Consider the following 17,087-nt stretch of genomic DNA (forward strand, 5'->3'; position numbering starts at 1 on the left):
TCTTATACTCACTGGTTAAACTTAGAACAAATGACATTTCTCCTTTTAAGTCAAGCAATCATTGGGTCAAAGCAACAAGAAGCAGACTGTTCTCCCCTCAAACACTGCCACCAATAGCAAGCAGCAATGCAGCAACCATCTCAGCTCCCTGTGGTTTGGGCTGTTTGGACTTAAAACAGAAAACTGAGGGAGAAAGGCTGAAGAGCCAATCAGGAGCTGTCTGTGTAAATGTTGGCACATGCTTCCCCTGAGTTCCTGAAAGGGAAAGGCATCTGCTGAAATTCTGTCAGCTTTATTTTTATCACAGGCATTGACTCCAACCTTCCAAATGTCAGAATGTCCCTGAAAGCAGCAGCAGCCTGTAAAAGCCTCGCTCGCCACGAGAAAAGAAAGAAAGGTGACGAGAACATTTACCCCTCAAAAGTCCATCATTTCTCTCTATAAATACAAAGAGTCCAGATATGAATGTTGCACAGTCTGCAGTGAACCTCTGTACCAGCTGCATGGCTTCAATGTCTAATAGTTTTTATATGAACTTTAACATTATTTCTCTCCTTTCTAACTAATGAAGTCAAACATCTGCTCATTCTTTGTATCTCCAGTGTAAATACAACAGTGTCAAACATCGTCCTCTGCAGAACGTCACCATCACACGTTTCTCTTACCACTAACTTGAGCCTCGAACGTGGCGGCACTACCCTCCAGTGCCACGACGCTCTGTAGCGGCTGCGTGAACGTCGGCGCTTGAGTTGACATGATGATCGGCACCCTGGAACACAAACGAGGTGATCAGCCCAGAATAAAGAAAACAGCAGCAGGCTTTGGTTTCATTGGCAGAGAAACTGACAGATCAGCAGCAGGTGGAGCTAATTCTCCACCTGCTGCCACTAAACCAGTGCAGGAGTAGAGCAGCCACTAACAGCTGCAGATACAAACAAACCTGCAGCCTTTTTAATACGAATGAAAAAATCATCAGATTTTCACTTTATTGTTTCAGTCATTGCAGGACAAAAACGAGATTACAACATGTTTTTACAAATATGTAGATTTTATGGCTGCATGAGATCAATGCAGTGAGATGAAAGATGAATAAGTGCTGCCAGGCTGAGGATGCAGACTGGGTCAAAAGGTGTGGAGAACTGTGGGTGTAGCTGGGTGTAGCTGGGCGTGCAGAGCAGCGGAGGAACCAGAGTGGAACCTAATCTGAGCAAATACAGAGAGACGTGAGAGCAGAACAGCCAATCGGACGGCCTCAGGCTGGAGGCCGAGGTGGTGGAGCAGCAGATGGAGGCGAAGCTGCAGACGGAGGTGGAGCATTGTGGATGCTTCTTCTCATAATGTTGTTTCTCCAGAAAACTTCAATGATTCAGTTTCAGTTTAGCTGCTGTGTTATTTGTTGCAACCTGTGTTTACTAGTTTATTCGAATCCGTATTTTAACTTTATCTTCTGTGATCAAATTTAAAACTAATAAAACAAGTTTTATGTTAAATACTCGTTTTGTCAAATTTTACTTTCATTGAGATAAAATAAATGATTCATTCAGTCATTTCTTTCTTCTAGTGCTGATCGCTCATCCTATTCTTTATATCACTTCCTGTTTCCCACGCTGATGCTGACATCATCACGCTGCCTGCCTTCTGTGAACCAATCAGCTTCCATTCTCTGCTTTAAATCACAAACACGTGTTTTTCTGCTGCTTTTCTTGCTGTGTGATACATTTCTTTCCTGATAATGTACAAATGTCTCTGATATCCTACATGTGCATATCCAGATTGTTCGTTTGAACCTTTAGATTTCTTTAGTCTTCACACTGGACAGTCCACAGGTGAGTAAATGGTTGTGACGTGCACTTGGGTATGTTGGCTGTTATATTCTCTGTTCTCTCAGTCCTTTGATTGGCCGTGTTGTTGTGATGTCATAGCTTTGTGACGATGCTAAGGTGTAGCTGATCCCCCGCTGGGATGGTGCTGTAGATCCTGTGTTTATAGATGTAACCAACATATAACAGAAACACTTTTCTGATGTTAGTCGTTGTTTGCAAAGGTTGAAGAACATTCGTACACTTTCAGCTCCGTCCATCGGTCCACAGAGCCCGTCTGTGTCACAGGGCGAGAAAGTTCTGTCGCGTTAGAACCACAAAGGAAATGAGAACCTGTGAAAGCCCATCGAGACGGTCACCGACGCAGCAGCTACTGCGACTCATGCAGCACGCTCTGGGTGGAGACGTGTTAGATAACCACTGTGTGAAAGAGTCACTGACCAATCATGTGGCTGAAGTGACTCCTGTGAGGACGCCTCATCAGTCCTTCAGCAGGATGATGTAACAGTCAGGCAGAGCTGCTTCCTCTTAACAGTGAAACTGGTTTAATGATAACTAAGTACCGTCTGCGTGAGCACGCCGATGAACAAGCTGCGCGCTCACAGCAGTGTTCAAACGATCAGAGACGCTGACAAAGGGTTTCAAAGGCTCATCAGCGGCAGCATTAACTGACTATTATGATCTAAACACTGCACAAACTGGGAGTCCCCGTGCTGATAAACAGCTTAGGATAAACTATAGTATAGTTTATCCTAAGCTGCTGTAAATAACAGAGCAGAAGAAGAAATCCAGTTTTTACACTGAGGTGACCCAAACTCTGAGCTCTGCATTCAGAGTTGCACCTGCATGTCGTGCTTGCCTGGGTTGGTAGGAACACAGGATGCATTTGACTAATTGATGAAGTGATTAACTCTACTCGGGTTTGTGTTGAGGGACACATTTACATGTAGTTAAAAGCAGCTGGATGGAAATGTGCTGAGTGTCTCTGCAGCTTCACTTGGAGGTTTGAGTTTCAGAGCTGTGAGACAGGTGAGACGGACGGCGGCTATAAATGTCTGACGGGCGGCAGCAGCTGCAGGTTTGCACTTTTACAAAGAACATTTATGCTGCCGCTGACACAGAGATGAACAACATGACTCTGATTAGCATGCTGGAAAAAAACAAACTGATTTTAAATAGAAATAAAAGTTTCCCTGAAAATACAAAGTCTGATGAAAAACTCAAATGTGTTCTGGTGTGAACTGTTAAAGGTCCACTGACCAAACACTGATCATGTCCACTCTGCTGTGACCTCAGTGTGGACGTGGACCAGTTTGTCTTCATTGATATAAACAAATTCAATTCAACTTTATTTATACAGCACCAATCACAACAGCATTCAGCTGAAGGTGCTTCATACTGTAAACTCATCCATCATCTTCAACATTTAATTAGCTGTTTCCAAGTAATTATAACCATCAATCATCAGATCAGATCTAAAGCTGAGTCTGCTGTTTTAACTCTTTGGTTCCTGATTTTACTGCAGACTAAAAACCATAATAATAATAATAATAATAACAACGACGCATGTTATTAGTCAGTGCAGTGATGCAGTGGATCTTCTCACAGGTTCGTGATCTTTAAATAAATGGAGCTCGTTGTTGTTTCCACTTCATGTGACACAAACTCTTACAGGTGAAATGTGCTGTGGAGTGTTTTTATCCACCACATTGTTATTTAGACATGATTCTGTGTTTATGTTGATTTTGTTCTAAAATCTCTTCGTGGCAGAATTTGGACTGAAATGTTGATTAACACAAATCTTTGATTTTGCTGTGAAATCTTTTCAGACGAGTCACTGTGGGTTTTCCACGTTTGTCTCCACTCATGTTCTTATTTCAAGTTTCTTTCTCTCTGCACTCTGGTTTCATGTTGCTGACAAATAACCACGTTACATATTATTGAAGCGTTAAATTAAATGGTTCTGATTGTTGATTATTCGCTGTGGTTTTTGTAAAAAACAGAAACAAAGATGTTGTGCTTTCAAAAGCTTTTTCTGCCGTAATTAATTAAAAACATCTTTTGTTTTGTTTTTTTATTTTGTTACAATTTTATGAATTTAAAATTTAAAACCTCAATTTTCTCATCATAAAATGGAACCACATAACGTGTTGGTTATAATTATAAGTGTGATGAAATTAGTCAGTTTATTGATATTATGAGACTAAAGCTCGGGTAACATAAAGTCATTTTTATACTTTTTTGGCACAAACAGGCTTCCATACTTATCTGAGAATCAAACAGTCAATAAAGCTTTGATTCAAAGACAACTCCCATTGAAACCTTATAATGACAGGAATAAATGAAATCTTTCACCTGTAAAAGCAGCTTAATGACACTTCATGTAAATGTGACGATCAGATCAAAGACACGAACAAACATGAAGCCGTTTAAACGTCGTTCCTTTTGTGTCCACGATGCAGCTGCAGTAATCCTGGTTTAACGCTGGCTGCAGTCTAGCGTGCAGCTGTTTCTGCTGTCAGACAGTTATTTAAAAACCTTTACTGTCACATGGTTATCATCTCGAGTGTGACGTCGCATTTATTGACTTTGGACGCTCAATCACAGAAACCCTGTAAAAACGTACAGCTGGAGTCTGAGGACGAGTGTGAAGCTCCTTAAAGTAAGACTAAAAATCCTCCAGTGCTGTGAATCTGAAGTCTGTGGAAACAGGCTGAACCACTCTCACACTTCTTTAAGGAGCTGGTGATCAATAATCAGTTACTGGTGATTGATTTGTTCCTGCTCTCTGACTGTGACACTGAACGCCTCGCTGGGACAGCTGCTGCTCTTTTTCAGCGCTGTCAGCTGATTTCAGGCAGAGTTGTGAGTCTCTCACCTTCTCTGTGAACTTTCAGCACCTGATCAGCTGATCGCAGCCTTATCAACAATCAATACGAACACTTCGCTTCATCATAAGCCAAACAGGATCAGACCTGATAAACTCAGCCCATATTTACAGATCGAGCTGAGCGACAGATAAGGCAGTGGCCAAAAATATCCACCACCCCCTCCCCAACCTCGAGCAGCTTGATTGACAGACAGCATGTGGCGCATAGCTGGGGGTGAAGTGATAGCCCTGCTGCTGATTCCCTTAAAAAGCCATCAGCCGCCCAGCTGACAGTCCACTCTCATGCTATCAGCAGCTATTCTTGGCCTTCCTGGGGTCAGTGCACAGCCCGCTGAATACGGCCAACCTGCAATCTGCACCCGAAAAACATCAAACCAACACAAAACCCAAACACAGTTCACCCAAACCCCGAGCCCTGACCCCCCAATCGCCGTAAACCCCACGAGTCAGCATCATTAGGGGACCGGCGAGTACTCACTTGTATCACAAGAGTGCCTGAAATGATGGGACGGAGCCCGTCAGAGCAACGAGCAACGGTCTCCTTATCCAGGAAGGTTTTTCCAGAAAAATCCAAGATGAGAACGGTCGAGCCTCGAAATATCCCCCGAAAAAAAACAAAACTACACAGAATAGAGGCCGTGTAGTTTTGCTTTCCCTCCTCGCAATCCCTCCACCCGAGGCGAGGTTGGGAATGCTCAAACTGCTCAGGAGGGCCCAGATGGTGCTTTAGGGTTTTATACCAGGGGGACAACCTGCATCATCAGAGCACCGACGCTCCCCATTGGCTGCTGAAACACTCAGGGGGCATGATGGGACATAGCAGCCATTTATGCACCCTGCAGCCTGTGAGGCTGCCCACCCCGATCCTCTGATTCGGATCAGGCTAAGAGTGTGTGACGGCAGCTCGTTCACACACACCTGAACCTCTGTGTTTTAAAGGAATCGCAGAGAACAAGTTCATCTGCAGACCCAGAGTCACTGAGAACTGCTGAGCAAAAGGAGGCAGAGGCTGTTCCTGTCAGTCAAAGCCCCCCTCCCACCGGCCGGCTGTTACAACACCCCAACAAACCCACGCTTCATATCTCAGGAGTCAGCGGAGCTCCTGGGGTGAGCTCCTGGGGTTCTGATCCACAGGATGAGTCCTGTGGATCAGAACCTTTCTGCTGCTTCATGGTTTGGTAGCAGAGTTTAGTAATGCAGCTGTCAGTCGTCCATCATTGTCCTAGCTTGACCTGGAGGTCAGTTAAGTCCACTAATGTAAGAAGTGATTTCGGTGACAGCACATTGTGTAAGTTGTGTATTGTTGCTCTTTATAGACACTTTCTGTTTGTCTGGATCAGTTTTCATGAAAATTTGGTTGCACCTAAATATTATTTACATTTTTTTTCAACATTTTGCTTTTTGACTTGTTGATTCCTGAAGGTAAAATCTGCCTTACTGAACTGTACACCTGAAGAGTGTCATGAGTCTCAATCTTGGTGAGTTTTTCTTGCTTTTATCAATCAGGTCATCCAGTGACAGATGGAAGCAGTGCTGGAATCTACTGCAGGAATGTCTTAAAGACATAAAGACCTGGATGGCCGCTAACTTTCTGCTTCTTAATTCAGATAAAACTGAGGTTATTGTACTCGGCCCTGAAAATCTTAGAAATATGGTATCTAACCAGATTCTTACTCTGGATGGCATTACCTTGGCCTCCAGTAACACTGTGAGGAACCTTGGAGTCATGTTTGACCAGGACATGTCCTTCAACGCACATATTAAACAAATATGTAAGACTGCTTTCTTCCATTTGTGCAACATCTCTAAAGTTAGAAACATCCTGTCTCAGAGTGACGCTGAAAAACTAGTTCATGCATTTATTACTTCCAGGCTGGACGACTGTAATTCATTATTATCAGGAAGTCCTAAAAACTCGCTGAAAAGCCTTCAGCTGATCCAAAATGCTGCAGCAAGAGTCCTGACAGGGACTAGAAAGAGAGAGCAGATTTCTCCTGTTTTGGCTTCCTGTTAAATCCAGAATTCAAAATCCTGCTCCTCACATACAAGGTCTTAAATAATCAGGCCCCATCTTATCTTAATGACCTTGTAGTACCATATCACCCTATTAGAGCACTTGGCTCTCGCTCTGCAGGCCTACTTGTTGTTCCTAGAGTATTTAAAAGTAGAATGGGAGGCAGAGCCTTCAGTTTTCAGGCCCCTCTTCTGTGGAACCAGCTTCCAGTTTGGATTCAGGAGACAGACACTATCTCTACTTTCAAGATTAGGCTTCAAACTTTCCTTTTTGCTAAAGCATATAGTTAGGGCTGGACCAGGTGACCCTGAATCCTCCCTTAGTTATGCTGCAATAGACGTAGGCTGCTGATTCCCATGATGCACTGGGTGTTTCTGCTTCACTCACCTTTCTGTACTTAATCATTAGTTGTTAAGCTCCGGCTCTCTTCCACAGCGTGTCTTTTTCCCGTCTTCCTCCCCCTCACCCCAACCAGTCGCGGCCCCTCCCTGTAAGGACAAACTGGTTTAGTTGCTGCTGTTTCACACGTGCTTGTTTCTTGTTAAACATCTTCCTGTGGAGGATTACATGTTTGTGTTTCCACCAATCACAGTAAAGCTCAGATGTGAAGCAGCCCTCACTCGTCTTCACATTAAAGGTGCCTGAAGTGACGCAGCTGTTGTCAGTGGTGTGAAAGCCTCAGCAGGTCGATGGTGTGCAGGACTCATCGTCTGTGGCTGAAACAGACTCACACTGCGGTACTTTATTCACAGCTGTGATCTTGAATGTGTTTCTATTGTAATTCTATTTTTAGTCACAGATGTGAGCGAGCGTAGTGAGAGTTCCCGTGTCTGCCTGGCTGGGCCGTCTGTCGGCTAAAAACAAGCTTCTTCACAGGAAGTTAGCCGGGACTGAGGAAACTATAAATCCCAACAACAACGGAAGACTGGGAAGATTTATTGGTTTAGTAAAATGTACTAAATTAAACACATAAATGAGGAAAGCTGAGACTGACTGCAGGAGGCTCCAGGCCTCATGAAACACGTCCTTACATATAGGCAGTTCATCACGGCTGCTCACAGATCTACTGTTAGAGGAGACGTGGTTAGTGACGGCACAGGAGGAGTTTCCAGTGGTTTAAGAAATACTTATTTCATGTTGTAATTCAGGCAGTTACCAGTTAAGGATTTTATGATCTAAACTGAGGACTAATTTTGCCATATGAAGCCTTTTAAATGAAAATAAAGATACTTTGTCACAGGACTGACAGGTCAGTACAAAACTGGACTCAGCAGGTAGGTTTACAATATATTTATTAGTTAAACTGGAAATCGTGACAAGGCAACAAAACATAGAGCTTGCTGTGGCCTGGGTAACGTGGCTCGGTGGACGTGGATCTAAAAACAGGGAACGGGCGCAGAGATGCAGACTGGAACGGGACAGTTAAGGAGTCACATTGTAGGAGGAGGAAATGATGGGAGAGGGGTGACGTGATCCGGAGTGAGCTGAGCGGTGTGGAAAGGCGGTGTGACCTGCGATCCGGACGTTCCTGCGATCCGGACGTTCCTGCAGGACGGCAGGCAGGTGAGACACAGAGTGATTTCCCAAATGGAGAGACAAATGTCAGCGTGAGGCTTAAATCACTCTCTTGATGGCCTGCCATCAGCTCCAGCTGTGAGGAAGTGGAGGAGGACGTGGCCCCGCCCAGGGACGGATACCAGGTAGGCTCGGGAGCCTGATGGAAAGTTCCAGCCACAGACCCGGACCATGACCCGAAGACTGCAACAGAAAAACGACAGAGACAAAACGCAAAGAGACAAAGAACACACAAACATTCACTGCCAGGTGCAAACGTAGCCCATGTGAGGTTTGCAGAGCACTGAAACGTAGGAAGGACCAGAGTGTGAGCTCGTTAGAGGGATAAGACACACGGGCTGCTTATTCAAGTATGAAAAAGGTTCTCACAGGACAGCAGTGAATATTCCACCAACAAGTGTAAGCACCACAAACAAAGAGACGTTTTCCTCTGGTTTGGACTCTGTTAGCTTTAATCGGACGAACCAGGATCCAGTCAGGTTGTTCCAGCGTCACACAGGTCACCTTCTCCTTCAGCGAACACTGAGCAGCTCCTCGGGGTAATGAGGTGTTCAGGTTAAGAGGTTCATCATCAACGATGGTGATTTTTCATTTTTATCTTTGTTTGTTTTTGTATAAACAATGAAAGGTGGTGGATTAGCCAACTGGTCATGATCAACTCTGGGCTGGACCAATCACAACACATCCGTATGTAGGTGAAAGGGAAGCGATTCGTGCCGGACTTCAGCTGGAATGAAACAAAGACACAAAGCTGCAGTTATTCTGTGTCTTTGCTGCCCAGCTGCCTCTTCTCCTCTCATTCTCCCCCCTCCCTCTCCTGTTGCTACTTCAATCATGATCAATGATCAGCTGATGGTGATCGGGTGGTCAAGGCGCGGACTCCCTCCTGAAGTGAGCTACTTTTTAATATCTGAAACTTTTTAAATATCTGAAACCGGTTGCTACTGTTGACCGTACATCGAAAGCTTTGAAATGAATTCTAGCCTCTGTGTCTGATGACTGGCTGCTAACATTAGCTTCTTTGTTCAAATATTATCTATGTTAGCTATGGCCTCCACAGTCACCTGACCTGATCCCAGTGGAGATGGTTTGGGATGAGATGGAGCGCAGAGTGAAGTTAAAGGACCAACAAGTGCTCAGCATCTCTGGGAACTCCGTCCAGGCTGTTGGAAACCATTTCAGGAGACGACCTCACGGAGCTGATGGAGAAGAAGAGCGAGCAAAGCAGGGATCAAAGTAAAGGGGGCTGTTACAAAGAAGCTAAAATATAAATCATGATTTGAGTTATTTTATTTTACACTTTTGTGTTTACTACATGATTCCTACATAATGTGTTCATTGATATTGTTGATGGTGATGGAAATAAAGAAAAAACATTATGTGAGAAGGTGACTGACTATGCTGGATATTACAAGTTATTTTCATGGAGGAGGATATTTTCAGCTAGTAGCTGCTTCAGATTAGTTGTACCTGGGCAACGTCAATGTTTTAATGTCAGCATCCTCACTTCTGATGTTAACTTGAAATATATGCACCTCTTATTTTCTGATGAGAGAAGTGTGGAGCTGAAGGTTATCAGCTTGCTAATGCTCGATTCCTAATGTGTGAAATGACCTGCAAATGCTGTGCTGAGACACTTAATGTCTGAATGTTAATCTCACTGTAACATTATCATTTGTGAATGTCAGAAGCAGCTAATACTAACCTACTAACATTTGTAATTAGGCAGTTGCTGTTTTTGCAACTACCTTGCTATAAGTAGTTAAACTTGGCAGTTAATGTAATCCTGACTGACGCCGAGCATGTAATGCTGATTTCTGTGTCTGAAATATCTATTGTCATGTACCAGTAACTGAGTAAAACTACCAGTTGAATAAACCCAGCTACACTGAATTAGATTCAGCTAAATTAACGAGTACTGACCGCCTAACCTAACCTAACCTTAGCGTTTAAAAATACATGATTGAATGGGTAAAGTGAAAGTCTGAGGCTGTGCTGCTGCTGCTGATCCATTTCTGTCTCTGCGGCTCAGATATCATCAAAACTAAATGTGTTTAGACCCTGGAGCCATTAGAACTGCTCAGAGCAACAGCGCCTTCTAAAGGCGCTCAGGAGTACTGCAACAAACCCACACTATCTGCATTCACTGATGTAAAGCAAACGTATACACAGTCTGATTTTTACTTTTCTTTATGTGACATCAATGTACGATCCAATCGAGTTACTGTCATATTACTTTACTTTTCTTTGTTTTTTAGTATTATTTCATCGCTCCAACCTGAACAAAGAGCATTAATAATTTAATGATTCATGGCAGCATAGTGCACGGTGATTAGCAAGAAGGTCGTGAGTTTGATTCCACCACCTGGCCGGGTTTTCATGTTCTCTCCGCGTACTTCCTCCCACAGTCCACAGGCATGCAGTTAGTGGGGTTAGGGTTAGTGCAGGGGTGGGCAACTCCGGGCCTCGAGGGCCGGTGTCCCTGCAGGTTTTAGATGTGTCCTTGAACCAACACAGCTGATTTAAATGGATAAATTAGCTCCTGCAGTTCTCCAGAGGCCTGTAACGAACTAATCATGTGATTCAGGTGTGTTGACCCAAGGTGAGATCTAAAACCTGCAGGACACCGGCCCTCGGGGCCTGGAATTTCCCACCCCTGGGTTAGCGGGTGAATCTAAATGGCCCACAGGTGTGAATGGTTGTCTGTCTCTATGTGTTAGCCCCGTGACCTGCCTCTCGCCCTATGGCAGCTAGGATAGGCGAACCTTAACCCCACGACCCCGACAAGGATACGCAGCATAGAATAGATGAATCACTGAAATAAGAATGAGCGCTTCCACAGCTGATCAATGGCTTAAAGAGAAAAATAACCATATATTCAGCTACACGACTTAAACACACAAACATCAGAAAGCTCCAAATACATTTATTGTTCACAAAAGATGGATGGATACCATGAAGCTTTGGTTAAAGTGACAAGATTTCAGTTTGATTTAGTGGCCCTGAAACTGCTCGCTGTCAGTGGTTTGAGATCATCTCAGGATGGATCAGTTGTTGATGATTTGCAGGCTGAAGTTTCCTGCAGCTCACCTGGATGAACAGCTGGACGCACCGGAAGAAAACTGTTCACGCCAGATATGATCTCTGCTATGCAAACATTTCACTCTCCCGCGTTTCTATGCATTTTAAAGCTCATGATCTCAGAAATCACAATTCTGCATCTTTTCTTGTGTTTAAAATGGACCATCGACACCATCACTCTGCAGTGTGGATCGAGCTTTCTCTTGGGTCGGAGCTCTAGGATAAGCAACAACGCTTTGTGCCAAAAGAAAAAGTCAGCTGACTGCTTTTGTTGTTTTGCTTTCTGGGATTTTTGGATCGATTCCAAGACGACGCTGAGGCTCAAACTGTGAAAGAGCGAACACAGGGCAGCACTTTCCCACACGGACGCCGTGCAGTCGAGATCTGTACCAGACTGAGAGTCGCTGGGATATCCTGGAAAGGACAATCAATTGTATGATATTCGCACAATATCATACAATTGATTGTCCCAAAAATCAGAACAGAATTGGGGGAAAGAGGCTTTTAAATACGCTGCCCCTGCTTCCTGGAATAATCTGCAGAAGGAACTGACATTATCAGACTTGGTTACCTTGGGAGAGTTTAAGTCTGTCTTAAAGGAACGAGAGAACAGCTCTTTTACTCAGTGTGATTGTTTTTAATGTAATCTTAATTTGATCTGTTATTGTATATTTTACACATGTTGGTATAGGATATTGTATTTGTTTTAAATGTTATATACCTATGTGGTATGTGACTTTTGTTGCCATGATGCCAGGTCTCTCTTGGAAATGAGATTTTTAATCTCATTGAGATTTTTTACCTGGATAAATAAAGGACTAATAAAATTTTTGGTGAGTGTTGCATAGGGATGGGTACCGGTGTCCGGTGCCATGATGGCACCGGTTCTGACATAAACGGTAGTAACCAGACCGAAAAGCAGCGCACATTTCGGTGCTTTATTTCGGTGCTTTTTTTTCCTGAGCTGTGATACACTTCTAGCCAATCATTTTACGTTTCCGAGGATAGTAGGCGGGGCCAGGCACGTACGTTCTTTTAGAGCAGAGCTACAGATTAAAAATGCCCAAGGCGAAGCGGTCAAAAGTCTGGCTGTACTTCACAGCAAAATATGCAAACTCAGCAGCAACAAGTGCTTTAAGCTGATACTGTGATACTGTCAAAGGAGGTAACACCTCGAATCTGATGAAACACCTGGCGACGCATAGCGTTTTTTTAAAAGCCGAGAAATGCGCCGTATTTGATAGCTTGCTGCGAGACCTCACACCGAGCACATCTACTGCGGGTGTGGTGCCTGTTATCGGACCCGGATTTAGCAACATCCCCCAAAAACCCGAAGAGGAGAGTCCTGGCCCCTAGCCCTGCCAGTGTAGCAGAAATGATGAGGATGATGTTGCGGCTACTCCAACCAATGGCCGCGGCAGGCTAAACATGAGGACCCTGATGACGCGCAACAATAAACGCATACCATACACTTCTGTATCATTTGCTTCTTTATTTCCACATGCAACCATCCAATATATATACATCGGCACATAGGATTAACTACTAAACAAACGCACAGATTGCACAAACAAATAACTGCAACTTACGAATAACTGCACTAGCTACTATGTCAAAATTGCAGCAGCAGGAGATACCCATCCCTAGTGTTGCATCATCTTTATAATTAACAAAAAACAAAGATGCACAACTCCAGATAGAAATCAGTGTCAAACTCAAAACGAACCAATTGCTTTAATTAGCCCTTTAAAGCCCCGCGTATCGTATTTGACACGTGTGATTTCTACATCATCAGTGTGACTTTTTTTTACCCTCAAAAAATGATATAAATTACATGACACATTTTAATGACTAAATTGCAAAAATATGGCTAATGTAGCAAATGTGATACAAATGAAAAATCATATATATGCAGATTAAAATTTGATGTATTGTTATATATTTTGCCTAAAGGCTCAACAAACACACTATTTTGAAAAAAATTTAATGTTTCTGGCAGTTATTTCATGGTTCAGGTTTTAAAGGATAAGGCATAATACATGACTGAGGGTTAGTGTTAGACAGTATATGTGATCCTGGACAGCCTCTAACAGAAAGATTCGCTGTTGGAAACTGTTAGGTTTTGTATTGTTGATTGTCATTTATGCTTAGAAATATTTAACCATATATGCTTAGAGGTGTATAATCAATTGTGTAGTGATAGGCTGTGTGATCTTTAGCAGGCTACAAAGGCTTGGTGTGTATTCCACACTAGAATGCACACCTACATCCTGGGAGTGTGGGAAGAGGTCGTACCTTGTCTTATTGTTTTATGGTAGGATAAACGTGGCTATGTCTGTTTTGGGCTAAGTGCCTTTTGTTTAGATGAACTGTTGGACTTCCAGACCAGCAGGTTTAGGGAAGTCATTTATGGGGTCACACTCTGACCCCCCCCCCCCCCCCCCCACACACACACACACACACACACAGTATTCTTTGTTCACATGTATACCTATGTAAGATGCTATGGCAAGAAGGCAGCGGGTCCAGATGGCATCAGCTCGAGGGTCGTCAGGTCCTGCGCGGACCAACTGTGTGGGGTGATGGAGCACCTCTTCAACCTGAGCCTGAGGTTGGGAAGAGTCCCACAGCTCTGGAAAACCTCCTGTGTTGTACCAGTGCCAAAGACTTCACGCCCCAAGGACCTCAACAGCTACAGGCCGGTGGCTCTGACATCCCACCTGATGAAGACCCTGGAGCGGTTGGTCCTGGCTCAGCTTCGGCGCCTAATAAGCTCATCACTGGACCCACTTCAGTTTGCCTACCAGCCTGGCATTGGAGCGGATGATGCCGTCATTCACCTCCTACATCGTTCCCTCGCTCACCTGGAGACCGCTGGAAGCACTGTGAGAATCATGTTCTTTGATTTCTCCAGTGCCTTCAACACTATTCTTCCCTCGGTTCTAAAGGACAAGCTGGTGAACTCTGGAGTGGACCATCACCTCACTACCTGGATCCTGGACTACCTCACCGACCGACCACAGTATGTGAGGACTCAGGGCTGTGTGTCGGACAGGGTCGTCTGCAGTACGGGGGCCCCACAGGGAACGGTTCTGGCTCCGTTCCTCTTCACCATCTACACTGCAGACTTCTCCCACAATTCCACCCAGTGCTTCCTGCAGAAGTTCTCTGATGACTCTGCAATAGTCGGCCTCATCACTGATGGGGACGACAAGGAGTACAGAGGACTGACCCAAGACTTTGTGGACTGGTGCCAGCTGAACTACCTCCAGATCAATGCCAGTAAAACCAAGGAGCTGGTGGTAGACTTCCGCAGGCACAAGCATTCTCCACTGCAACCACTGAACATCCAAGGTATGGACATTGAGGCTGTGGACAGCTACAGGTACCTTGGTGTTCATCTGAACAATAGACTGGACTGGACTCATAACTCAGACGCCCTCTACAGGAAAGGCAGAGCAGGCTGTACCTGCTGCGGAGACTCAGGTCGTTTGGAGTGGAGGGCCCACTCCTGAAGACCTTCTATGACTCTGTGGTGGCTTCTGCTATCTTTTATGGCGTGGTCTGCTGGGGCGGCAGCATCTCTGCTGGGGACAGGAAGAGACTGAACAGGGTGATCCGAAGGGCCAGCTCTGTTCTAGGATGCCCTCTGGACCCAGTGGAGGTGGTGAGTGACAGGAGAACGGCGGCTAAGCTGTCATCCCTGTTGGACAACGTCTCCCACCCCATGCAGCAGACTGTGACAGCACTGAGCAGCTCCTTCAGTGGGAGACTGCGGCACCCACGGTGTGGGACGGAGAGATTTCGCAGGTCTTTCCTCCCCACTGCTGTCAGACTCCATAATAAAGACTTTAACTGATCAAGCACACACATCCATACATATGCAATAACACTAAGTGCAATAATCCTTTCTGTCATCGTTGTATTTTTACTCAGTTGTATATAGTATTTGTATTTGTATTCTATTTTTATCTTATTGTATATTTATTTTATTTTATTCTACTGTATATAGTATTTTATTTTATTCTATTCTGTACAGCTGTGTACTGTATTTATTCTTATTGTATTCTAATTTTTGCCTCATAACTTTTGCACTGTCCACTTCCTGCTGTGACAAAACAAATTTCCCACGTGTGGGACTAATAAAGGTTATCTTATCTTATCTTATCTTATCTTATCTTATCTTATCTTATCTTATCTTATATGTTAATGACCCTATGCATATTCATGTAACCACAATAAAAGGAGTGCTATGGGGAACGTGGCTGAGAGTCTGACGGAGGTCAAGTGGTGGAACGACACTTGGCTCCAGGCAGGTCTCCCTCATGCATGAGTAAACCAGAGAACGTTGCCTACTTCGTGTCTTGCTCACTGTGTAGTTATATTGTCCTCAACGTTCCAGCGAATAGGTTCAAGCTACAAACCTATCAGAAACAGCTGCAGTTTTCGTGGGAAAACGTCCCAAGCGTCCATCCCCAGAACGTGATTGTCCCAGTCAGGGTGAAGAGGAGGACTGTTTAAAGCCATCAAACAGCCGAGCCAGTAACATTCAGAGTTAAACTGCTCCACCATGTTCTGAGGATTTTCATCTTTCGCCTGTTAGGAAGAAAATATTGTGCTGCAAAACTCAGCTTCAGCAAAGATTCTGTAAGTTATTAATGCCAACGTCAGCTGCACTGAACTCCTGTACAACTGACAGCTTTGTCTAAAACATGTCGTACCTTTGGGTCAGGCTGTGTCCTGCTGCGGTAGATGGCCAGCTGCAGGTTCTGTGCCGCTAGCAGCCTGAAGTCTTCAACCTGAAACCACAACATTGCTTTAAAGAGAGCAGCCGAAGTTTTTAGGTGTAGTTTGAGTTTTAGCTACAGTACCTTGTGAGACGTCCCAAAGCTGAGCTCACTCAATCCAAGCACTTCATCTATCTGCCTCTTCTTCTTCTCCATCTCAGTTAATCCAGCTTTAAAAGCTTCCTAAATTCATCAGTTTACATTTCCCAGATAAACAAACCATAATCAGGTTGTAAGTGTTGAATAATGGACGTATGTTATACACAAACATCTATGGGTACACTGAGGTTCATTACATGGAATATAAATGGAGCTGGCTCCAGAGTAAAGAGGTTAAAAATATTTAACCAACTCAAAAAACTACAGGCAGATGTTGTCCTATTACAAGAGACCCACAGACCTCTTAGAGGTTCGAATGAACTTAAAACACCTGAGTTTCCTAATGTGTTCTCAGCTTGTTATAATTCTAGACAAAGGGGAGCAGCAATTTTAATACATAAAAATATTAATTTCACAGTACTCGATACAGTTATAGATCCAGAGGGCAGATTCTTAATCATTAAACTATCTATACGTGATAAAAAGCTATGTATTGCAAGTGTATATGGTCCAGATGTTGATGATCCCTCATTCTTTCACGGTTTTTTCAGTGCACTCTCTGAACACTTAGATGGCACACTTGTTCTTGGAGGTGACCTCAACCTTGGACTAAATGAAGACATGGATAGGCTCAATACAGCAGGAACTCAGCGTAATTGGCAGTCCACAAATATAATCAAACAGTATATGAGCGACTTTGGTCTTTGCGATGCATGGCGCTCCCTTCACCCCACCAGTAAAGAATATACTTTTTTCTCACATGTCCATCACTCCTATTCTCGTCTGGATTATTTTTTGGTCAGCAGCTCACTGCTGAACGA

General features: G+C 44.0%; 2 protein-coding genes across 2 annotated transcripts in view; both read right to left on the reverse strand.

Moving 5' to 3' along the window:
• The window catches only part of LOC146557337 (titin-like), a 178,885-nt gene extending 173,480 nt beyond the window's left edge, over positions 1-5,405 (reverse strand). Inside the window, exons 1-2 of the mRNA XM_085248349.1 lie at positions 5,189-5,405; positions 666-769 (exon numbers count right to left, since the gene is read on the reverse strand). Coding sequence (XP_085104475.1) covers positions 666-756 — 91 coding nt within the window. The 5' untranslated portion in view covers positions 757-769; positions 5,189-5,405. The remainder of the gene's footprint in view (positions 1-665; positions 770-5,188) is intronic.
• A 2,741-nt stretch (positions 5,406-8,146) lies between these two features.
• Positions 8,147-16,377, reverse strand: LOC146557338 (uncharacterized). Its single transcript, XM_085250557.1, has 5 exons — positions 16,252-16,377; positions 16,102-16,179; positions 15,805-15,976; positions 8,364-8,482; positions 8,147-8,269 (listed from the first exon to the last, which is right to left on the reverse strand). The coding sequence occupies exons 1-5, from the start codon at positions 16,321-16,323 to the stop codon at positions 8,147-8,149; spliced, it is 564 nt and encodes a 187-aa protein (XP_085106683.1). The 5' UTR covers positions 16,324-16,377.
• Positions 16,378-17,087: the final 710 nt, after the last annotated feature.

The sequence above is a fragment of the Mchenga conophoros genome, linkage group LG16, assembly GCF_057382185.1.
Source record: "Mchenga conophoros isolate Kocher_MC1m ecotype Shallow Benthic linkage group LG16, M_conophoros_male_GT1.1, whole genome shotgun sequence".
Lineage (NCBI taxonomy): Eukaryota > Metazoa > Chordata > Actinopteri > Cichliformes > Cichlidae > Mchenga > Mchenga conophoros.

Bases quoted from the DNA above. Each gene is read 5' to 3' on its own strand.
- LOC146557338 (XM_085250557.1), bottom strand. From the start codon at position 16,323: ATGGAGAAGAAGAAGAGGCAGATAGATGAAGTGCTTGGATTGAGTGAG. The intron at 16,180-16,251 runs GTACTGTAGCTA...TTGTGGTTTCAG, and splicing joins GCTTTGGGACGTCTCACAAG to GTTGAAGACTTCAGGCTGCT. The intron at 8,270-8,363 runs GCAGGCCATCAA...GCCGTCCTGCAG, and splicing joins CCTCACAGCTGGAGCTGATG to GAACGTCCGGATCGCAGGAA.